Consider the following 25,017-nt stretch of genomic DNA (forward strand, 5'->3'; position numbering starts at 1 on the left):
ACTGATTTCTACCGTTAACCCTTTTACCATAAATGCATCAGAGAGTTATCTTGATTGTTTCTGTGCCTAGACAGAGGTTTAGTCACGCCTAGGCGATAGCTTAGATTGCTATGTTTAATCAAAGACAGGTGCGTTGAGGCGCGGCTAGATACTCAGCATGCAATACACATCTCCACCACTGGGTGGCTAATGCAGCACTAATCTAGTACTTTAGTTTGAATAGCGGCGAATTGATCTACAGTACAAGCTCTGGCAAATGGTCAGTGACGACTGTAATGTTAATGTACAGTCCTGTATTGCATAGTGTACACACAAATGGTGACCAATGGTCAGATGGAGAGTAAACATTTAAAAAAAAAAGTTTATTCAGATGCAAACTAACGTATTAAAACACTTGTGTATGCAGACGCAACTAATGTGTGAACACTTGTGTATGCAGACGCAACTAATGTGTGAAAGGAATAATGTTGCTCATTGACTTTACAGTATGTAAAGTGCACTAAATGAGCGTCCGAGTCCCCTAACGGCATAAACGAACACCAATGGGAAGGAATCGCTGCTTGCATTACTTTTACACATGAACTTGTGTATCTTCCATGCAGCGACATACAGTAGGCTAGTGGTAAAGGCTCCCACCTCCCACGCTGAGGGTCCCAGGTTCGATTCCCAAAGTGCCAATCTATATTTTTCTGCTGCGTGGTACACTGGGCTCCACAAGGATAGACATAGGGGTGTAGAGTAGGATCTTGATCTGAGGCACCAACAAGCTGAAAAGCTTTGACTGTTCCCAGAATGCATAGCGCCGCCTCCTCTATAACCCCGCCTCCCTGCACAGGAGCTCAGTTTTGTAGTTGGTGCCGCAGATAGCAGGCACATAACAGAGGGGCTGCGCTAGGCAGCCCTGAGAAGAGCTTTTTAGAAGAAAAGTGAAGACTTCAAGGGCAGCAGCAGTGTGTATATGTCTTCTGACATTCACTGCTGCAGCTCCATCTTTCCCCAGCGGCCCTGTACACTCCCGAGCCCTGGTTGCCGGGTAACTACAGCAGGAGGCTCCATTTTTTTTCCTTGGTCAGGCACACACGACGGAAGCTCTCTGGGATCGCGTGACCACACTTCGGGAGGTGGTGAGTGGGTCCCGCTTGCGTACTTTCTCACGATCCGGCGCGGTCAGTGGGTGGCGGGCCGCGCGCATTGGTGGTGGACACTGGCAGTACAGGCGATCCCACTAGATCACCAGGGCATGGGTGCAGGTCAGGTTTTCTCTTTAAACCATTTTAAAAGTAGCCCACAGTACCGGGTGGTTTTGCCAGCAAGGGGATAAGGCTTAGACCTGGAGCCCCAGGGCACCATTTCCCACAAATGTTACCGCCCTGGAGCTGCATATCTGTCTCTTCCTCACTCCCTGTCAGTGTCTGGGTGCCATTTCTCTCAGCTACACTGTTCCTGGGACTGCTTGGGCAAATCCTCCTGTGTAAAGCCGCAAGGTTGTCAGCGCTGTGCCTTTACATGACACTTAAGTATTCTACCTGCCTTTTTAGACAGTGCTAGTTAAGAAAAAGTGCATTTAGTCAGGGTTTTTTAGTACAATTACCCTGTGATATACATCCAGTTCTTACTGTGCAGTGTTATAGCTATTGACTATATAGCTATATAAGCTGGTCCAGTGCAGTATTATTGTTAGTAATAACCTCTGCATTGTACAACTGTGACTATGTGTGTGTGCATTAGCTTGCTGTGTGGTTTCCATTTCGTGTCTCTCACTCAACTTGCTATCCCTATATTCTATAACCTGAGTGGGCTTGGTGCGTCAGGTTTTATAATAATATAGGATATTCACAAGATATACTCTAATCCGTATTTTTATTTGTGATTTTAGTCACCATATCTCTCCTGTGTCCCTGCTTGTGCTGACTACACTGCGCAGGGGTTTGGGTAAGAGGTATTGTGCTGCAGCCAATTGTACTGTGTTACCTGATACTGCATGTTATATCATGTCTGCTTCTGAAGGTAACGGTTCTGGGACGGAACATACTGCCGGTGTTGCTGCAGCCACAGATCCATGAGGAGAATATAGCAGCTGTGGGCTCTGGTTCTGGGGGATTCTTGCCCCCCAGTGGGACTGTGGCAACGGAGGTCCATAATGACCCATCGTGGGCTGCTTTTTCCATGCTTCTGCATATGCTAGTTAATAAACTAACACCCCCTATGGGACACCCTGTGCCGTTGCAACCATATGTGGTCCCTGTAGCTAATCCGCCGTGGGCGGACAATTTATCTGCTCGGTTGAAGAAGTTGAACCACTAAAAAGTCTGACCCTCACTCGCCTAAGCCTAAGGGGGCCTCTAAGCGAGCTCTTATCTCCTCACAATCCACTGCTGTCACTGACACCTCGTCTGATGAAGATGGCACTTACACTGACCCCACAGAATCTGATTTAGATACTGCTGATGGGGAGGGTGGTTCACATGTGGATGGTCCTGATTTTTTTGGAGGCTATTAAGTTGATTTTACAGATTACGGATGATCCAGAGCCATCCGTCCCTCCTAAGAAACCAGATAGGTTCAAGCGTCAGAATGTGGTTAAACAAGTTTTACCTCACTCTGACCACTTAGTGGATATACGTCAGGAACCCTGGGAAAATCCGGGTAAGAAGTTTGTGCCTCAAAAGAAGATGCTGGCTCGCTATCCCCTTGCGCCAGAGCTGTCTAAAAATTGGGAAACACCTCCAGTAGACTCACATGTGGCTAGGATGGTGGTTTCTTCAGCTCTACCTGTCACTACCGTCACGTCTCTAAAAGAGCCTACGGATAAAAGTGTGGAGGGTTGTCTGAAAGCGATTTACACCCTCACGGGTGCTGCACAAAGGCCCACTATTGCAGCAACATGGGCTGCAGAGGCTATTAAAGCATGGGCCTTGGCGTTAGAAGCTGAAATCTCTTCTCACCATGCTAGACAATGCTTGTCATACATTGTCACAGCTTCTCGCTATATTAAAGAAGCGGCTTCTGATGCCGGTATCCTAGCAGCCAAGGTCTCTACTACATCAGTCCTGGCTCGCCGGATTTTGTGGCTGAGATCCTGGTCTGTGGATCTGGACTCTAGAAAAACCCTGGAGGTACTCCCTTTCAAGGGAGATATTCTGTTTGGGGAGGACTTAAATAAGATTGTGGCTGATTTGGCTACTGCCAAAAACCGCCTGTCTGCCAAGTACCGCTCCTTCTGTCTCCGAAGGCTAAGGGTACTTCCTTTCGCCCCTTTCGTCCTTCAGGTAAAGCAAAAGGTCAGGCGTACAACAATCAGGCCCGCACTTCCAAACCTGGTAAGCCGAAGCCCAAAAGAGCCTGGGCGGCTCGTCAGCCAGCTTCCAAGACCGATAAGCCTGCCACATGACGGGACAGGCCTCCCCCTGGGGGATCGGCTTCTAGGGTATACCCAGAAATGGTTGAAGACTACTTGAGATGCCTGGGTATGGGAAGTCGTCACTCGAGGTTACGCCATAGCCTTCAAAAACCGACCCCTCATCGATTTTGCCGGACAGACGTCCCATTGGACCAAAGGCAAACACTCTACATTCGGTGGTACAGACCGTCCTGGATACAGGAGTCGTAGTACAGGTGCCTCTTGCGCAGAGGGGCCGGGGGTACTATTCTCCACTGTTTCTAGTCCCGAAACTGAATGGCCCATTTTCAACCTCAAGGCATTGAACAGGTTTGTGAAGGTTTCCAAGTTCCGTATGGAAACCCTTCTCTCTATAGTTCTGGCCTTGGAACCTGGGGACTACATGGTCTCCCTGGATAGCAGCGTCACATCAGCAATACCTGAGGTTTGCGATTGGCAACCTCCATTACCAGTTTCGGGCATTACCTTTTGATTTAACTACGGCTCTGCGAGTCTTCACCAAAGTTATGGCGGTAATGACCGTGGTACTCCGCCGTCAAGGGGTCAGGATACTGCTGTATCTGGACGACTTGTTATTCCTGGCAAATTCCACAGAAATTCTCCTATGTCATCTGGATATGACTGTCCAGTTTTTACAAGCCCACGGGTGGCTCATCAACTGGAAGAAATCCTCCCTGGTCCCTGCTCAGAGCATGGTGCACCTGGGAGCGCTATTGGACACTCACAACCAGCGGTTGTTCGTGTCTCAGGAGAAAGTCCTGAAACTTCAGGACAGGATTCGTTGCTTCCTTTCTCGTCCGCAAGTGTCGATACATTCGGCGATGCAGGTGCTGGGCCTCATGGTATCAGACATGGTGGAGTATGCTCAATTCCATTCTCGCCCCCTCCAGAAGCTGATTCTAGCCAAGTGGGACGGCCTACCTCACCGGATCAGGTCTCACATGATCTCATTGACTCCGGAGGTCCGTCTGTTGTTGCTATGGTGGCTCCAGGACCGACAATTGTGTAGGGACCATCCATTCTGGATATCCAACTGGGTCCTGTTGACGACAGATGCCAGTCCAAGGGGTTGGGGCGCGGTGCTGGAGCAACACTCCCTTCAGGGTTGGTGGACCAAGGAGGAATCTCTCCTCTTGATCAACGTTCTGGAATTGCGGGCAGTCTCCAATGCGTTGAGCCTGGCCCAGCATTTAATTCAGAACCGTCCTGTTCAGGTACAGTCGGATAACACCACCACAGTGGCTTACATAAATCATCAAGGCTGCACTCGAAGCCGCTTGGCATTGAAGGAAGTCTCACGGATTCTACATTGGGCAGAACACCATCTACCGGCCATATCGGCAATATTCATTCCGGGAGTCCTGAATTGGGAAGCGTACTTTCTCAGTCGTCAGGACGTACATGCCGGCGAGTGGGGCCTCCATCCAGAAGTGTTTCAACTACTAGTGGAAAAGTGGGGTCTTCCAGACGTGGATCTGATGGCGTCTCGACACAATCACAAGGCTCCGGTCTTCGGAGCAAGGACAAGGGATCCTCAAGCAGCATTCGTGGATGCGCTGGCGGTGCCGTGGAGGTTTCGGTTGCCGTACGTGTTCCCTCCGGTGTCACTCCTGCCCAGGGTAATTCGGAAGTTAAAGCAAGAAAAAGGAAATCTGCTTCTCATAGCTGCAGCGTGGCCCAGACGGCACTGGATCTCAGACTTGCAGGGCCTATCGTCAGGGCATCCAATTCTACTTCCGCAATGCCCAGACCTCCTCGTTCAGGGCCCCTGTGTCTACCAGGACCTAGGCCGGCTGTCTTTGACGGTGTGGCTCTTGAAGCTTCCGTCTTAAGGGCTAAAGGGTTTTCTGAGGCGGTCATTCAAACTATGTTGCGGGCCCGGAAACCGGCTTCGGCTCGGATTTACTATAGGGTCTGGCATTCTTACTTTGTTTGGTGCGCATCTAACGATTATGACGCTTCCAAATTTAGTATAGCCAAGTTGTTGGCTTTTCTTCAGCAGGGCCTGGACTTAGGCCTGCGTCTTGCCTCCCTCCAGGTTCAAATATCTGCCTTGTCGGTGTGGTTTCAGAGAAAAATTGCGACTTTACCCGATGTGCATACCTTTACTCAGGGTGTGTTGCGTATCCAACCTCCCTACGTCCCGCCTGTGGCTCCTTGGGACTTGTCGGTGGTTTTGGAGGCGCTAAAAGAGTCTCCTTTTGAAATTCTTGGTTCAGCTGATCTTAAGTGGCTTTCCCTTAAGGTGGTGTTTCTGCTGGCTATTGCTTCAGCTAGAAGAGTGTCGGATTTGGGTGCCTTGTCCTGTAGTTACCCATATCTGATATTTCACCGTGACCGGGCGGTTCTTCGGACTCGTCCCAGATATTTGCCTAAGGTGGTTTCTTCGTTCCACCTTAACCAGGAGATTGTGGTTCCGGCACTGGTTTCTCCTGATCTGTCTCCCAAAGAGCGGTCTTTGGATGTGGTACGTGCTCTCCGTATCTATGTGAAGAGAACTGCTTCTATTAGTAAATCTGATTCTCTTTTTGTGCTGTTTAGATTTCACAAACCGGGCTGGCCTGCTCACAAGCAAACTTTGGCCAGATGGATTAGAATGGTGATTGCACATGCTTATGTGAAGGCTGATCTATCAGCTCCTGCTCACATTATGGCCCATTCTTCTCGGTCTGTTGGACCTTCTTGAGCGGCCCGCCGTGGTGCAACCCTTGAACAATTGTGCAAGGTGGCTACGTGGTCCTCTGTGAACACGTTCATAAGGTTTTATGCCTTCGATACTGTTGCTTCCCAGGATGCTTCCTTTGGACACCGGGTTTTTGTGCCCACTACAGTGTGTCCCCTCCCATAAGGAACTGCTTTAGGACATCCCTTATGTCTATCCTTGTGGAGCCCAGTGTGCCCCGCAGCAGAAAATAAGTTTTATGGTAAGAACTTACCTTTGTTAAAACTCTTTCTGCGAGGTACACTGGGCTCCAAAAGGCGCCCACCCTGACGCACTTAGCTTCTTTGGGTTAGTATGGTATTAGCCGCTGACACTTCTCCTGTCGTGAGAGTGTAGTGTATGTGGCTACTAACCGTTGTCGTCTCTTTTCATGCTACTGCATTGGGCTGGTTAACTAAAAACTGAGCTCCTGTGCAGGGAGGCGGGGTTTTAGAGGAGGCGGCGCTATGCATTCTGGGAACAGTCTAAGCTTTTCATCCTGTTGGTGCCTCGGATCAAGATCCTACTCTACACCCCTATGTCTATCCTTGTGGAGCCCAGTGTACCTTGCAGAAAGAGTTTTAACAAAGGTAAGTTCTTACCATAAAACTCGTTTTCTCGCTGGATTCAGTTCACTATCCAGCACGCTTATTCTACGGCAGGACTGCCGTGTCCAAAATCTGTTAAGGCCCACTCTACTCGTAAGGTGGGGTCTTCCTGGGTGGCTGCCCGGGGTGTCTCGGCAGTGAAACTTTGCCGAGCTGCAACTTGGTCTGGGTTTAACACATTTGCAAAGTTTTAAAAGTTCGATACTTTGGCCTCTGATGATCTGAAGTTCAGTCAATCAGTTCTGCAGGAGCCTTTGCGCTCTCCCTCCCGTTCTGGGAGCTTTGGTACATCCCCATGGTACGAATGTGGACCCCATCATCCTCTAGGACGTAAGAGAAAATAGGATTTTGGTTACCTACCGGTAAATCCTTTTCCTCGTAGTCCGTAGAGGATGCTGGCGCCCGCCCAGCGCTTTTTTTCCCCCTGACATTCACTTTATGAATTTTTTTCTCTCTGTGTAATCCATTGTAAAACATTCAATGGAAGGGTGCACACAGGTTTCACATAAATCAGGGCTTTTAGTGAACAGCTAATTATTACCCTAATAGAACATACTGTACAGAGATACTAAGGACGGTGATTTGGCATCCAGGAACTTAGGGAGGAGCTTTTATCTCTCTCCATTATACATGAAAAGATTAAACTTGCCACTGTACGTTACAAGCTGTTCGTGCTAATTAGTACACTAGTAGAACATACTGTACAGAGATACTAAGGACGGTAATTTGGCATCCAGGAACGTAGGGAGGAGTTTTTATCTCTCGTTTAGGCTCGTTTATGCCGTTAGGAGACTCGGGCGCTCATTTAGTGCACTGCACATTCTGTAAAGTCAATGAGCTACATTATTCCTTTCACACAAGTGTTTTAAAACATTCATTTGCGTCTGTATAAACTATTCACACAGTGATTTGGCGTACAGCAACTTAGGGAGGAGCTTTTATCTCTCCCCATTATACTTAATACTACGGGATTTGGACGCTCACATATCCCTAACATCAACAGACCATTCTGTATCTGTAACATGTTTGTTTGCATCTGTATATGCAATATATGTACTATGTGCATCTGTACTGTATATACTGGTATATACTGTATGACATACTGTAGCATAATGCAGCATAATCAGACACTGCCATAATAATGACATGCTGCAGCTCTCTAACAATTAGTGTTCCTGTATAAACTTATAGAATAACAGGTGGCTTACATGCACGGTGCTTTTGCAAACTTCTGCATTTATATTACCACTCAGACACCAGATTGAATTATATGCAAATTTATGAGTTTACACTACTGCTCTGACACCTGATTGAATTGTATGTAAACATATGTGTTTATCAGCGGCATATCTACCCATTGGCCAGGATCGCACTCACCAGGGGCGCCAGCCGAGCAGGGGGCGCCGCCTGACAGTGCCACCCTCAGCCAATGGGTGAAATCCCTTAAGCCGTAATGTCTGGCAATACCTGCTGTGCCAGGCTGCCTGTGCATTGCCTGGGATGGAAGGCGGAGGATCGCTCAGCATTTTCACCTTAATCGCTCCGTTGCGAAAATCGGCAACGAGCGAACAACTCGGAATGACCCCCAGAGGTCCATGCAGATTGCAAATGCTCTTAATGGGATATATGATATGGTCACTAGGGAAGCCAATCCCGGGCCATTTTTTCAATCCCGCGTAAAAAAAAGCAGCAATTCTTCTAGGTAACCTTGCACCAGATGCCTCCCTGATGGTATTGCATGATGGATAATTACCTGACTGTATTTCTCAGCATTGAGAACACTATTAATACTCACCAAATCCCAAACTTAATTTGCTGAAATGCAGCCCCAAACTTGCAACAAATTTCCACCATGCTTCACTGTTGCCTGCAGACACTCAATATTGTTTTTGTTATAGATTGTTGTTGTTGTTCTTAGTTTTTTATTTTTAATAAATTTGCAAAAATCTAAAAAAAAAACACGTCATTATGGGGTATTGTGTGTAGAATTTTGAGGGAAAAAATTAATTTATTCCATTTTGGAATAAGGCTGTAACATAACAAAATGTGGAAAAAGTGAAGCGCTGTGATTACTTTCCGGATGCACTGTAGATCCATTATTTTACTAGTGTATGCAATGACAAACGAAAAAATATGAAAAGTGTCTCCCTTTCATTCTGAGAACTGAAGTAAACCTCACCACATTCACATATAAAAAAATAAAAATAAATAACACACTAGTTGGCCAATATAGCTGCTGTACAAACTAAATTGGTGACTACTAAGGATTGAGCAAAGTTAAATTGAGTAGCCAAATGTAACAAGTAAATAATGATTAAGCGATGTACCCTAACACAGTATTATCACAAAGTGGCAGCAACAGATTTTATCATAGCACTAATTATGACTATTTTCAATTATGCCACTAGATGGCAGTAGGGAATCACAACTAAGTTATTGCAGTATAACAAAGCTGCAATATCCCTCAATATATAATGGGCAGTTCCCTTTGGCTGGAGTATTGCACTCTGAGGAGCCAATTTAAGAGAATTTGGTAGTAAAGGCACTGTCACTGTAAAATTTGAAAGGAAGGGCACACACAACATAAGTTAAGGAACTGGTAAACTGAAGTAGGAATGGAAGGTCAGAAACTATAATCAACTAACCAGTGCCAGTTATACAGAAATAAGTAAACACGGTTGTACTGTGGAGCAAAGCAAGATATAACCAGAGAGCATCACTCCAACAGTCCCTTATGCAAAGCCCCACTTAATCGACGTAAAAATAACACAGGAAACCTCACAAACTGTAGAGGTAGAGACAGTGGCGTAAGTTCGCTCCAGTCACCCGGAGCCATGATAAATGTTGGTGCCCCCCCTACATACTGTATACACACACACACACACATCCTTCATATGTAACTATCCGACACTCAGAGTGAACAGTAGTAGCGTGCTCAGGTGCCTCTCCCAATAGTAATATAGATACACATACAAAGTGGACGGCACTCCAAGTCAGTCATCACAATAAAATAGACACCAGCATACCTTTATAGCATACTTACAGTACTCCATCACCCACCAGCGTGTCACAATGTAGATGCTTTGGTGCAGTGGTGTTCCGATATACAATATATATATAAAAAAACACACAAATGCCTCTTTCACTTAAACACACACACAAAAGCCACTTTCACTTAAACAGACACACGCCTCTCACACTCACGCCTCTTACACACGCCTCCTTAGCTTAAACACACACATGCCTCCTTCGCTTAAACACACACACCTTCGCTTAAACACACACACTCCTTACACACACGCCTCTCACACACACAACTCACACACACCTCTCACTTAAACACACAGCCCCTCTCTCTTACACATGTTTGCTTCACTTAAACACACACACGCCTCCTTCATTTAAACACACACACACACATACACGCTTCCTTCACTTAAACACACAAACATGCCTATTTCACTTACACACACATACACACACACAAATGCCTTTCACTTAAACACACATGCCTCTCTCACACATACACACACTTCTCCCTTACACGCACACACGCCTCTTTCACTTAAAAACACATACAAACAAAAACAAACACAATGCTTCCTTCACTTACACACACACACCTCACTTAAACATGCACACATAAAACACAGCGCTGCCAACATTTATTAAAGACCCCCCCAGCACCCCTCCCCTTTCTAACTACACACTCCACCACAGTGCAGCCTGAGCCAAGTGCTGCCAGTGCCTACCTGCTGCTAACAGCCCAACGGAGGAACAGAGAGCTTCACTCGGCCAGCTCATCTGGAAGAGCCTGGCAGGAGCTGCGTTCTGGAGCTCCCCCTAGCTGTAGCCACAGCCAGCTCTCTGTATATACTAGGAGGCAGCTTCCGTGTTTTTGACACGAAAGCTCCTTGCAGCGAACGATCTTCAGGGTCAAGCAGCTGAAGACAGTGGAGGAGATGTGCCCCCATGAGGTCAGGAGCCCGGCGGCAGCCGACTCCACTGCCTCCCAGAGTTCCGCCCCTCGGTAGAGAATGCCTCCTAGGACTCCAGCAAATGACCCATGCTACAATTGAGGATACCGTAGGGGGTTCATTTGGATGCCAATCTGGCATCTTGTAGCTATCCGGCGGGTCCACCTCCATGAGAGGTGGTCAGTTAGGTAGAGTAGGAGAAAAGGGATAATGTGGAGAGGTAGGAAAGGCAGAACTAGGGAAGCATGGTGGGCACTAATAGGGGAGGAATACAAAAGTAAAGGATCAGCAGAGGAAAAGAGTTGGGGGTTAAAAGAAACAAGGCTGACAAAGAAAAAATGTTAGTATGAGGGGGAGGAATATCAATCTGCAGGACACTGGATATAGTGGATGTAGCGGAGCCTCAGAGGAAACTACCGGACTAGAAACCAGGAGCACAAAGGCTGTTGCCGCAGCACCTCCAGAATAACTGCAGGGAGTCGCCAGGCACCAGGAGAGCAGAGGAGACCTGCAGGCTCATACAGTGAAGTCAAGTGGAAGCCAAGAAAACCCTGCACTCCAAAAGCCACAGGAAGCCAAAGGCCGCCATGCTAGAAGTCCCATCCACCAGTCCCATCAGGCAGAAATCCGGAGTAGGGATTGGAGTACTCCAGCATGTACAGCTGGGTCAACAAAGGCAGTAGGGCATCTCAGTGCGTCCACCAGGAACAGGGCCTTCGACCAGGACAAGGACCACATGCCAACCGAACCCGTGGACAGGAGTCTTTAGGCAGTATGCAAGAGGCAGCCCCACTGCAGGTAAACTCCCCCAAAGGGGACCTTCCACCACTAAATGACAGCTCCGGGGCACAGGGAGATGAGAGACATCAAAGTTTTGCTTAGTACCACTGGGGAAGGGGTTTCCCGCTAAAAGCCTAATGGCGCCCTTGTAGGCCTCAATAATAGACTGCCAGGCTCAGGTGGATCAAACAATACAGGCTTCATTGGAAATATGTAGCTTGGGCAGCACAGAGGTTATAATGGTCAGCATTACTGCCTCACAGGACTGAGGTTATGGGTTTGTTCCCCACCATGGCCTTAACTGCACAGAGTTTGTAAATTCTCTCCATGTTTTGGTGCGTTTCCTTAAGGGACTCAAGTTTCCTCCCAAAATCTAAAAATATTCTGGTAGGTTAATTGGATCCCTACAAAATGAACCCTAGCATTAATGTGTGTGCATGTAAGAAATATAGGGGGTAATTCCAAGTTGATCGCAGCAGGAAATTTTTTAGCATTTGGGCAAAACCATGTGCACTGCAGGGGAGGCAGAGATAACATTTGCAGAGAGAGTTAGATTTGGGTGGGTTATTTTGTTTCTGTGCAGGGTAAATACTGTCTGCTTTATTTTTACACTGCAAATTAGATTGCAGATTGAACACACCCCACCCAAATCTAACTCTCTCTGCACATGTTATATCTGCCCCCTTGCAGTGCACATGGTTTTGCCCAGTTGCTAACAGAATTCCTGTTGCGATCAACTTGGAATTACCCCCCTAGATTGTAAGCTCCACTGGAGCAGGGACTTATGTGAATGGCCAAATATTCTCTGTAAAGCACTGCGGAATATGTGTGCCCTATATAAAAAATTGTAATATATAAATAATATGTAAGTACTATTTAAATTCTAATATTGACATGCTCCCCAGGAGGTCCACTTCCTCAGGTCTCCAAAGCAGGCAGGATGACCTGGATAAATCATGATTAGGAAAGGCAAACTCCTTGAGCCCAGATAAAATGAATAAACCTGGCATCAAGGAAATAATTCCCCATTTCTAATTGTATTTTTCTGATGACAAGTTTGTTGCAGTGGGCGTAGAGGACCTGATTGCCGATGACCGTCTTACAAAAGTGATGGCAGTTAATTGGACAAATATTTTTTTATTTTCTCTCTCTGCAGAGCTGTACACATTTCTTATCAATGTGGAAAGCAAAGCTATAAAATAGTAGTTTATAAGAGCAAAATAAAGTTTGAAGGGGCATAGAGCAGGACACATAGGGGCTGAGGCAGAGTTGCGTGTAAGTCAGTGGTGCAAGTAGAAAAAATGTCTTATAGGTACTGTGTGCATGGGTGTGGCCAAATGCCACATGGGATGTGGCCAATGAAAATGGGGGCGTGATACACATATGGGGGGAGGGGCAGATACACATATCCCCAATAGTGGCAGATACACATTGCCCACAGTGCCAGATATACATTGCCCCACAGTGCCAGATATTGTTATGCACACCAGTGCCTGCAGGAAAGTACTGGTGTCAGAACTGTTATGCACTCCAGTGCCTGCAGGAATGTACTGGTGTTTGAACTGTTATGCAAAACAAATGGACTCACAGACAGACTGGGGAATATGACAAAACGTACACAGAAGGTGATAGGGTAACAAAATACACACAAAGTGAACAGAGAAGCCCAGAGGCTAAGGAACTGGGTATCTCCCTTGTATTAGAACTGCTCAGATGGGAAAAGCAAGATGTTGTCTTTTAATACGTAGAGAACCCGAAATGCTGTTGCTAAGGGCAACAGCAAAACCCTAAAGGGTTACCAACGGGTGTGGCAGTAAACTCCTTGGTCAGAGATGGAATGATAGACACAAGGAGAGTCTCCACAATCCTAATTCTCACTTGCAGTGCACAGGTTCAGCTTACTGCCACTAAACTGACCCCTGACACCTAGCACAGTGAGACAGGATTAGACAGGCAAGTCTTAGAATACAGCCGCAAACTTGCTAAGTTCACAGAGTAGTAACAGAACCCCAGCAAGCTAAACGACTGACTCCAGTCTTACTGCTAGGTCTGGATTGGCAGAGTGTAATACCAAATCCCCAGGCCTATTTGCAGTAAGCAACAAACAAATACAAAGCTACACAGTACTGGTTAACTTTCAGGAACTGACTAACCAACAAAGATTCAGCAGCATCTGCTTACCCTGAGAAGAGGCCTTATAAAGCAGGTGCTGTCCACGCCCCACTCAGACCTCACAGACTGTGAGCACAAAAACCAGCACCGGATCCCCTGCCGTGCACAGAGCCTATAACCACTGCACAGCAAAAGACCCGAACCGGAGTATCAGCTGCGCTCAGGTTACTCCGCTAGCACTTGTCTCCCGGTTGCCATGACGACGTGGCAGCACAGGGCAGGAGACCCTAACAGATATACATTGCACCACAGTGCAAGATACACATTGCCTTATTGTGCCAGATACACAAATGCCCCCAGAGTGCCAGATATACATTGCCTCACAGTGCCAGATACACAAATGCCCCCACAGCGCAGATATGCCTCCAGTGCCAGATATGCCCCAGTGCCAGATACACATGTCCCCCAAGCCAGATATACTCCCAGTGCCAAATACACATGTCCCCCCAGTGCCAAATACAGAAATGCCCCCACAGTGCCAGATATGCCCCCAGTGCCAAGTACACTTGCCCCCCCTTCCCCTGCTGCTAACCGCTGCTGCTGTTCTGTGTGTGAGGGGAGGAGAGTGCAGTGTACGCCTCTCCTGCCCCTCAGTCTCCGGCGGCGGTGCGTGTGTCTACCTTCAATTCAGCTCTGATCCGTGAGCCAATCAAAGCTCGCAGTCCGGCAGCCAATCAGGAGCCTTGGCTGCCGGTCTGCGAGCTCTGATTGGCTCACGGGCCGGCGCTGAATTGAAGGTAGACACTGTGGGGCAAGAGAGGCGCACGCTGTGTTCTTTTCTCAACGGTGGTGAGCAGCAGCGGAGGGTGAGAGCGGCGGCTGTTGGTGGTGGGTACGGCGTACCCACGGCTAAATTCTTAAGGGTACGCCGCGCCCACTTGCACCGCTGGTGTAAGTGCACACAGGCCCTCATTCCGAGTTGATCGCAGCAGTTCATCGCATCGCAAACGGCAAAATATTGAAAACTGCGCATGCGCAAAAGCAGAAATGCGCGTGCACAAAGGGAGCGACACGACGCTTGTGCAAAATTACTAACTGAAAATCAGCTTGTACTACATCACAGAAAACAGGGAGTGACAGAGGCGTGGCAGAGGCTCGGCTTCGCTATCTTACGAAATGGGCGTGAAAGTGGGCGGCTAGTGTGGGAGTATGCAACCGGCAGTAGGCGTGTTTTGAGCAGAAATGAGTATCCGATGGTAAAAAGTACACAACAAATGTTTGCTATCTTAACGCAGCCGAGGAGTAAAGGGCCCTACTCATTTGACGATGTGCCGCCGAAATGCCCAACGGCCGATACGGCCGACGAGCAACCCGGCGGCGGGGGGGCAGTGACGGGGGGAGTGAAGTTTCTTCACTCCCCCCGTCACCCGGCTGCATTGAAGTGCAGGCAAATATGGACGAGATCGTCCATATTGGCCTGCATGCACAGCCGACGGGAGACCAGCGATGAACGAGCGCGGGGACGCGCATCGTTCATCGCTTAAGTCTCCACACTGAAAGATATGAACGAGTTCTCGTTCATTTATGAACGAGATCGTTCATATCTTTCAAAATATCGCCAAGTGTGTAGGGCCTATTAGTCTGCAGCTACTCAGCACTTGCGAAGTATTGTTACAAGTGTCTGCCCTATTTAGCAATTAATTAGCAAATTAATTCACCTGTTCAGCAATTACTTGCCAAACACTGCAGTTACAAATGACTCCAAACAGCAATTGTATGCCCACATAACAAATGTACATTTTCCAGGTCGAAATCTGACACACTCACAATAATGCACTGTCTTTAAATTATTTGGGAAAATACTTTAATGTTAACTGCATGTTTAAATTATTTGCTGAATACTTTGCAATTTAATCAAGTGTGAATAAACCAACTTATAAACTACATCAGCTAAATGCTCTCGACATAGACATCTTCCTTTGTACATACCAAATAACATGAGCAACATAATGCAGCCTACACTTAATGTTACTTAACACTTTTTTTTTTTTTTGGGGGGGGGGAGCATATGTGTCCATATCTAATACTATGCCATATTGCCCCTAGTAACCCAAGTTCAATTCAAAGTTTTTTTTTGTTTGATATGCCCAGTTAAGTGTTGTGCAAGGCATACATTTTTTACATTATAATATTCAATGTTTGTAAGAATATTCTGATTGTTCCCTTGTTCCACAAATGTAAATATGCCATGTTAAAGTTTACAGGGCACAGTTTTCAAGAGTGCATAACCTTTAATAAAACACAAACAAGTGTTTTTTTACTTCAATAAAGAAAGTAAAGCAGCAGCACAACATGGCTACAAATGAGCATCACATACAAAGTTGGACATGGCAACAAGCAGCTGCCAGTGGCAAATGTGACATAGCAGAACCCAGTACTATTGTAACCCCATCTACTGGCAAAATATGAAGTATAATATTTACTAAGTATATGTTGGGAACCCCCAGCCAGACGATACTTTTAGGGGAACTGAGGTCGATTCTGGAACCAATACACCAACCCTAACATACACAGCACGCTAGGAAGAGGAAGATGGCTCAAGTGTACAGGAAAATAACTCACAGGCTACAAATCCCCAAAAAACACAACCCCCTTTCACCTTGAGGGAGTTTTACATTCTGGCCACACAAAAAAAAACCATAGAGGCAACATGTCAAACATGGGTGCTGGGCATCTGGAGAGACATCACTTTCTCTTCTTTTCCCCCGCCTGATGTCGTTCTTCACGGCTCGGTCTGTAAAGTGACCTTCAAGGGCCCTGCCAGTGGGATGTTCTTCCTGGGCAGAGGGAGGGGAGGGAGCAGATGTGGCTGGCTCTCTGCCACTGTGGGCAAGGCAGCCAGCGATGTCCTGGAGCCCTTGCAGAATGGAATTGGCAATTTGTTGGAACGATGAGGCGAGTTGCTCTTGGCCCTGCGTGATCTCTGCGAGACCTTGGCAGAGTTGAGCTACACCTTGCTCCACACTGGTTCTGTGCTCAGTGAGCCGGACAGGTATCTGGCTTACCTCCCAGATCATCCTGTCCTGAAAAGCATTCAGGCTCTCACCATACCTGGCAATTTGAGACAGGATGTCTGGGATAGCAGAGGGTGGGGAGGGGGGGGGGCAGTTGGAATCTGGACCGATGGAATATGTGGTCCCATACTGGCAGAGACACTAGGTCCCCCTCCTCAGCCTCAGCCACATAACCCTCCTCTGACTCTACCTGCTCACCCACCTGTGCTGTGTTATGTTAAAAGCAAATAGAAGAATGAGTGGAAAAAGGGAAGAAAAAATCAACATTAGACTTTTGGAACCACTAAATTAGATTTTTAGGAATATGTGTGTAAACTTACCTGGCAAGTCATGTAGATTAACTATTTCAGGCAGGTCCGTGTCCATATGAGACACCCCACTCACCTCCTCGTAGCTCACACAGTCCATCACCAGCTCCTCAAGATCTGTGTATTCCACAGTGGCAGCTGGACCTCCCCCTGTTGCCCTCAAGGCATTCCACTCCGCAGACCTCTTGCCCTTCATGTGGGATTTGAAGTCGGCCCAACTACATATGTGAGTAGAATTAGGGGCAAGGGACATAAAAGTTGTGAATACCTGTTTTTATTGATAGTACACATGTTATGTATTTGGTTGCTATAGGCAACATCACATCTAGCTAAGTTTGTAATAATAATTAGGACAGAAAATGTTCTGTCAATATACACTTACCGTCTTCTAACTTCCTGTGAGGTGCGGACAATTGAGCCGACTTCATTAACAGAATCAGTGATGTCCCTCCAGATTCGATCTTTGGTTGCAGCATCCATGTTTTTGCTGCCTCTATGAATTTTTTCCAGGGCCTGTGTGACCAAAACACGTAACTCCCTCTTAGTGAAGGCGGGCTGTCTTCTTCGTTTTTTGGATGTAGCCTGTGAGCTATCGTCCTGGCCCACCTCACCATCTTCCTCTTCACTAGCTGCTTGTGTACTTTGGGTTTGAGATGGTAGTCCAGAATCGCCCTCAGTTTCCCCAGTATCTGTGTCTGGCAGGGATTCACACCTAACTCCTGGGTATCAGAAGATGGGGTTTCAACAGTACTGGGTCCTGCTATTTCAACATCCTCACTGGCAGCTTCCAGCATCTGTCTCCGCAGCGCAAGGCGCCTAGATGTCAATGCGGACATCTGCTGCAGCACCATGTCCATCTCTGCACCCATCTGCTCACGTGTAGCCATGTTGCTGGTGGCATGTGTGTTTGCACAGCTGTCTTGCGCTTTATAGCTGCGTGTGATTTCCAGTGCGGTAATTCGCACAGGTGTCAATTATGCAAATAGGTCCAGTAATTGTTGTACTGGCTATTTAAACGCCTTGTATGCAGCCTGTGTGTGTGGGTGTATGGTGAAAAATACAGAAGCAAGACAGAAGCAAGGTGGACGTGGTGCATAGCACATTTCTGGGTGAGTTTTTATTGCAGTATATTGCCTAAAAATGTGCGTTTGTTAGCTTGCACATTTCTTACTGTTGTGTTGCGGTTGGCGTATTTAACACAACTTTTTTTATATTAATAAATGAGTTACTATATTACAAAACAGAGTATGTAAGGGTGTGCAATGCTCCTTTGTAGTGGTTTATAATTTGTTATTTTTGTATGGTGTTTAATGTTTAATTTATTATCTGTGTTTACATGTATTATCTAATAGTTATGTTACATGTAATTTACAGTGTGCCCATTCTAGTGCTGGCATTGTGTGTGTTTCTTATTGGCCTATTCTCTCTCTTGTAGGTGGCTCTATCGTTTGCTTTTCAGTTTATATTTTTCTTGCCGAAGTAGGCCTTTTTTGGTTTGTGTTTGTGAACAAAGTTTCTATTTATTTTCTGAGCAGGTAAGTGGCCTATTATCTTACTCCTTTTGTTTTTTTTAATTTAAATAATTTCATACTTAGTAGGTAATTCATATCTTGTTGCAGTAGTTATATGGGTATGTTTGTTTGTTTATTTAATTTAATTGTTATTTGTGATGGTAACCTATGTTGTAGCTACATAGCTAACTGTGGCTTAATGGTTTTTTTGGGGGTTTATTGTTACGTATTTTCATCATGAATATATGGAGTACGCTCCTGCAGTAAGTGTTTGAACACTCATACACTTTATTTATTTATTTTTGGCAATGTGTGTTGTTAATTGCTTGTGTGTTTTAATGATTCTTACCTTCATTCCCATTCTGCGGAAGCACTCCCCCCCCCAACCGGCGCAAGCCCTCCAACCCCAACCGGCTCCTCATCCTCCAAGGCAACGGAGGCATTCAAGGCCACCAATTTTCCATACCCGTGTCCTCCTTTTTGGGATGCCTGATGATGTTGTCTTGCGCAGATACAGACTGCCACCTCATCTAATCCTAGACACTCTGTCCATAATAGAGAGTGATCTAGAACAATCCATTAGGTATCCTACAGCAATACCAGCATTGACACAATTCCTTGCTGTGTTACATTTTTTGGCCACTGGATCATACCAGCATGTAATTGGTGACTTGGTTGGCATGTCGCAGGGCCAGTTCAGTAAGGTCCTGCGGCGTGTCAGCCAAACATTCCTAACCCGAGTAAAGCAATTTATATCAATGTCTTTGGATGCTAGTGCCCTGGCTGTGGTGAAGCAGCAATTTCAGAAAGGGGGTAGTCGCTTCCCACACGTTATTGGGGTTGTGGATGGGACACATGTTGCCATTGTTGCGCCAAGACATAATGAAGAAATCTATAGAAACAGGAAACTGTTTCATTCTCTGAATGTAATGGTTGTTTGTGGACCATCCCTCCAGATCCTGTCCCTGAATGCTAAGTTCCCTGGGAACTCCCATGATGCCCATGTCATTAGACAATCAGGGATATGACAAAGATTAAGAACGATGGAAGGCCAAGACTTGTGGCTATTGGGTGAGTTTTTAAATTTTTATTATTGGAACAGTCATATTGTTGGAATTACCTTCTTTAATGTTGCTTTTATCCTTTTTCTTTTCTCATATTATCAAACAGGAGACCGTGGATATCCTTGCATCCCCTGGCTCATGACTCCTTACAGTAAACCCAGGCCAGGACAACAGTCGGCATTTAACTACGCGCTTACTGCTACTAGACAGCTGGTGCAGCGCACGATTGGGGTTCTTAAAGGGCGTTTTCGTGTGTACGATCTCCGACATCATGTATTCGCCGGAGATGGTGAGTAAAATTGTGGTCCTGTTCGCTATCCTCCATAACATCGCTGTAAGGAGTCGCGTAGAGCTTCCCCACACTGAGGAATTGCCGAATGAGGAGCCAGGGGTTGGCCGGATATTCCGTGTGGGAAGTGTTTACGGCCGGGGTAATGCTGTAGGGGCTCGAATTGTGCATGATTATTTCAGGTATTTATTTTTGTTTTATTTTATTTTGTCTCCCCAAACTGTCTGTATGTGTTTATTTTTTTGGACTGATGGCATTTAGGTAGCTAGGTAAAATTCAGAGTGTGTTGCTTTTGTTTTGTGAGTATTTCATATTGTTTCAGTACAAAATGTATCTGTAATGCTCTCCTTATCATGTTTGTTGTGTAAGATTGTTGTATAGAATGGTATTACTGTTTTGTTTTTGTTTTTTGTAGTTTGTAATGTGGGGTAATTGTGTAACCAACAATAACAGAATTTTTTTTTTGTTTGTATGTTTGGCTTGTGCATCTGTTTACCATAAAAATGACACAACATCTGATCCTAAAAAACATAAACTTTGTGACTTTGTGTAGCTGATTGTTCCTGCAAAATGTGGTGAGTAAACAGATTTTAACACTTAGTTGTGTTTTTTCTTACCCCCAAAAATAGGCAAAATCAATATATGTGTGTGTGTGTGTGTGTGTGTTTGCTCTCTCTCTCTCTCTCTCTCTATATATATATATATATATCTGTAGACTTATATGTTTATGAATATCGGCCACGCCGGAGCTGTTGGCGGAGCTGCGCCCACAAATTTGCAGTCGCTGCAAACGCAGTAAGTTAAACGCATTACAATAAACATGTTTATTACACTGGGATTAGCAGAAGAAAATTTTAATGTAAAGAATGCACATTTTCACTGAGAAGTGCTAGAGTGAGAAAATTAGCAGACTGTGTAATTACACTATTGTAGCACAAACATGACAAGTTTCCACATTGTGTGTGGTTATGGCTTGCAGTACTGACTGTGTAGCAAAGTGCTTGTGAAAAAGTTAATGTTGTTGTACTGAGTTGCTACACAGGCTGTCGGCTGAACACAATAACTTGCTCTGTGTATTTAACATGGGACAGAACAATGTAATTTTTAAATGCTGATGGGTTTTTTTTTAGCCACAACCTAATTATTACATATGTCATTCTAGGGCAAGCACAACGCCAAGCAGCGGCTGGAAGGCCTCCAAGTTCTAGGCCAGCCCAATCCCCCTCTCCACCCCCCTCCCCTTCTGTGGCCCAATCCCCTTCTCTGCCCCACTCCCCTTCTGTGGCCCAATCCCCCTTTCCGCCGCCCTCCCCCTCTCTTTCCCAATCCCCTTCTCTGCCCCCCTCCCCTTCTGTGGCCCAATCCCTTCTCCACCCCCCCCCCTCTCTTTCCCAAACCCCCTCTCTGCGCCCCTCCCCCTCTGTGGCCCAACCCACCACTCTGCCACCCTCCCCCTCTCTTTCCCAATCCGCCTCTCTGCACCCCTCCCCCTCTGTGGCCCAGCCCACCTCTCCGTCCCCCTCTGTGGCCCAACCCACCTCTTTGCCACCCTCCCCCTCTCAATCTGACCCACCCTCTGTAACCAGCTCCCCCTTCCATCCTCTTTCCCCAATCCAGACTCCTTCCCCATCCAGCCTCCTTCCCCCATCCAGCCGCCATCCCCCATCCAGCCGCCATCACCACCTTCTGAATGGGCAGCAGAGGCCCCGGAGGCACTTCAGGGAGGTGCTCAAGTGGCAGAGGAGAGTAAGTTGACATACATTGACATTTAAATTGTTACCTAATTTAACTTCACATTCTAATAAATGCAGTGTTGTACAGGGGCCAATCTTGTGCCAAGGTAAAATGTTTTTCTTCTTCATCATGGTATGGATTTTGCATTTACATTTGTGTGAGGATCATTAGATGTACAGTGTCTACGTCTGCAATGTTTATGCTGCCCACTCTAGGTCGACACTCATTATGTCGACAGGGTTGCCTGGACAACAGGGTTTAAATGTGCTAGATTAACAGCAAAACAGTTAGACCTGAGTGCAGTTTGGTATGTTGTTGGACTTCTACACTTGTGCCTGGGTATTCCAATATTTGCACATTCAACTCGCATGCTTCACTTTGTTAGGCAGGCTAAGGGCACAGTGATTTGTGTTGTGAAAGTTACACTCTAAAAAATGTAACTCTTTAATTAAAAAACCTGTTTGACCTTATGTAGTAAGGCAGGCTTTCAGGGAGTGTGGGCATGCTAGGATATGTTGTCCTTCTGAAGATGTTGATATGCAGTGTGATGATGCAGGGCCAACCCCAAAAAAGACAAGTGTGCTTCACTCCAGATGTGAATGAATCCCAGCATGGGGTTACATTTACTAAGATGGTAGCTATGGACAACATCCCATCTTAAATAGAACTACCATCATAGTAAAAGTAACACCATGGTGTGGTACACTTTTAAAAACATTTTTTAAAACAATAACAAACATTGCTGAGCTGGCTTGTGTGTTGGTCTGCTACTGTTTTCTCATTAAAACATCCATGATGTAGTCACTTTGCCATTAAAGCAGGCATGTCCAAACTGCGGCCCTCCAGCAGGGCCAGCTCTACCATTAGGCAGCTTTAGGCAGCTCCCTAGGGGCGCCGGCCCCTGGAGGGCGCCACTAAATTCATCTAGAAAAAAACGTAAGTATGTCCCTGTATGCGACCTCCTCCTTGTACACTGTGCTGGCTGCTGCTGTGGGTCTAATATGATGCAGCTGCTGCCATAAGGCTGTACCATATAGTGACTCAGCGCTTCCTTCTGTTGACACGTGTAACATCAAGTCATGTGAGGGCACATAGGAGGTGGATGTAACTATGGCTCCCAAGGGGAACTCCCTCGGATGCCTCTCATAGCCCTGATGCACCTCCTCCAGGCCCCTGGATCCCGACTCTCCAGCAGCAAGCATCACCTGACTAAATGTCTGCACCCAGTAGCGTCGCTGTAATGCTGCTGCCGCCTGTAAGAGGAACCATGGCAATTATGAGGGAAAAGTTGAAATAACTTTAGTGTAAGTAACCTATGGGGGTTCTGCAGGACCACAGACAGTACAGATCTTACCGTCTAATGGGTGGTTTGCACTTGTAAACAGCATAATAGGGAAAACACAGGAACTGGGGTACAATACAGTACATATGGAGGAGGGGGGGTTAGTAATGAACTTACAGATGGGGGATGGAACACAATAAGGAGCATACAAGTGTATGTGTAAGTGTATATATGTATATACACACATTCAATTAAATATCCCCACCAGACCCCATGTGCAGATGCAGTGCTGGGAGTTTTGAAGGTTAGGTGGTGGGGCTTTAAAAGGTTAGAGGGCGCTAGGCTGAAGCTTTGCCTAGGGTGCAGTGAGACCTTGCACCGGCCCTGCCCTCCAGCTGTTGAGAAACTACACATCCCAGCATGCCCTGACACAGCTTTAGCATTCTCTGATAGCAAAACTGTGTCAAGGCATGCTGGTATATGTAGTTTCACAACAGCTGGAGGGCCGCAGTTTGGACATGCCTGCATTGAAGTGTGCTTTGTGCCTTGCTTGTATAATAGGTAATGTGAGTAAGTTAGTAATGTTTATTTTGCCTCTTAATTTCAGATGTTGCAGTTGGAGATCCCACAACTCTTGCGGGCATTCTGGCCAGCATGAGAAATCATCTTGAAGGCTTGCTGGCTAATGTAGACCAGCTTCAAAAATGTGTATAAAATAAAATAAAATAAAAATTTGTGTGCAAAAAGTTACATGAACAAAAAAAAAAAAGTTTGTTAAAAAATAAAATACTTTTTTTTCAAGTTAAGCGGGTGTTGTGTTTATTAATGCAATAAAGAAACAGCACATTGGCTAGCAGAAATTGGTTACCTTAAACATTTCACACATCTAACTTAAGAATAGTATATTTATTTAAAAAAAAAACATATTAATGAGAGTTAAGGTCCATACACACTTAACGATATAATGAGCGACGTCGCTCATTTTCCCCCTCCTTGAGCGACGTCGCTCATTATATCGTTAAGTGTGTATGCCGCCAGCGACGATCGATGCGCGGCCCCGCGGGTCGGCAACGATCGTCGCTGTCGGTAGGGCATGCATGAAGGATGTGGACTGTCGTCCACGACCTTCATGCAGGGCTGGCGGGGGCGTGACGTCACTGAGCGATATGAGCGGTCATATCGCTCAGTGCGTACAGGCGGCCGCCGACCGGCCGGCCCGGGAAAGGGAGACGTTAGACGATGTCGCTCACAGAGCGACATTGTCTAATGTGTATGGGCCTTTAGGAGCTTATTGTTTATAAAAAAAACATGTAAACACATTTATTCACAAACTACACCTCTACACAAAAAAAAGAAAAATTAGCATTAGACCAGGCACATTTACCACATCTATAGTATTTTTTTTACATTTAAATGTTGATGGGCAATTATGTCTACAAAGTGTTCTTCAGGTATTCTTTGAAGACTTAATTGGTCATGACCATTATCATTCATTACACTAATACCGCATTCAGATCTCAAATGCCGGATCCCACCTGGTAAAAGAAACGTGTCCTGACCGGGTGGGATCCGGCATTTGCTCCCCTCTGCTGGCTTTCCGACCCGGCAATATACCGGGTCGGTTGCCATAGCAGCGGGGGGCGCAGCAGGGGCGGGGGTGGAGACGGCGCCGGGAGATGAGCTCCTGACTCGGTAATCAACCCGGGTAAAACCCTTCTTTTTTACCGTGTTGAATTACCGGGTCAGGCGACCCGCTAAAACGACCAAGGACCTTTCACATCGCACACTGACCCGGTTCGACACGGCAATATGCCGTGTCTATACCGGGTTATTTGTGCGATGTGAAAGGGGTATAATTGTAATCGTAATTGATGAAGGCTTGTGGAGTTAGAACTGAAAGATGTAATTTAATTGAAAAAAAAAATTGCTGTGCGGTTTTTAGCAAAAGCGTGTGCAATTTTAAGAAGAATGGCCCTCATTCCGAGTCGTTCGCTCGTTCTTTTTCATCGCATCGCAATGAAAATCCGCTTAGTACGCATGCGCAATGTTCGCACTGCGACTGCGCCAAGTTATTTTGCTAAGAAGAAAGTATTTTTACTCACGGCTTTTTCTTCGCTCCGGCGATCGTAGTGTGATTGACAGGAAATGGGTGTTACTGGGCGGAAACACGGCGTTTT

General features: G+C 46.3%; 1 protein-coding gene across 3 annotated transcripts in view; it reads left to right on the forward strand.

Annotated features, from left to right (window-relative positions):
- The window catches only part of LOC134932530 (putative nuclease HARBI1), a 49,838-nt gene extending 26,192 nt beyond the window's left edge, over window positions 1-23,646 (forward strand). Inside the window, exons 2-7 of one of the 3 annotated variants that reach the window (XM_063927048.1) lie at window positions 18,396-18,495; window positions 19,428-19,542; window positions 19,642-19,824; window positions 20,378-20,399; window positions 20,987-21,570; window positions 23,448-23,646. In XM_063927048.1, coding sequence (XP_063783118.1) covers window positions 19,515-19,542; window positions 19,642-19,824; window positions 20,378-20,399; window positions 20,987-21,032 — 279 coding nt within the window. In that variant the 5' untranslated portion in view covers window positions 18,396-18,495; window positions 19,428-19,514 and the 3' untranslated portion in view covers window positions 21,033-21,570; window positions 23,448-23,646. Of the gene's footprint in view, window positions 1-18,395; window positions 18,496-19,427; window positions 19,543-19,641; window positions 21,571-23,447 lie in introns of all 3 variants that reach the window. The other 2 variants (XR_010179385.1, XR_010179386.1) reach the window with 2 other exon arrangements.
- The last annotated feature ends 1,371 nt before the right edge of the window (window positions 23,647-25,017 follow it).

The sequence above is a fragment of the Pseudophryne corroboree genome, chromosome 6 (genome assembly GCF_028390025.1).
Source record: "Pseudophryne corroboree isolate aPseCor3 chromosome 6, aPseCor3.hap2, whole genome shotgun sequence".
Classification (NCBI taxonomy): domain Eukaryota; kingdom Metazoa; phylum Chordata; class Amphibia; order Anura; family Myobatrachidae; genus Pseudophryne; species Pseudophryne corroboree.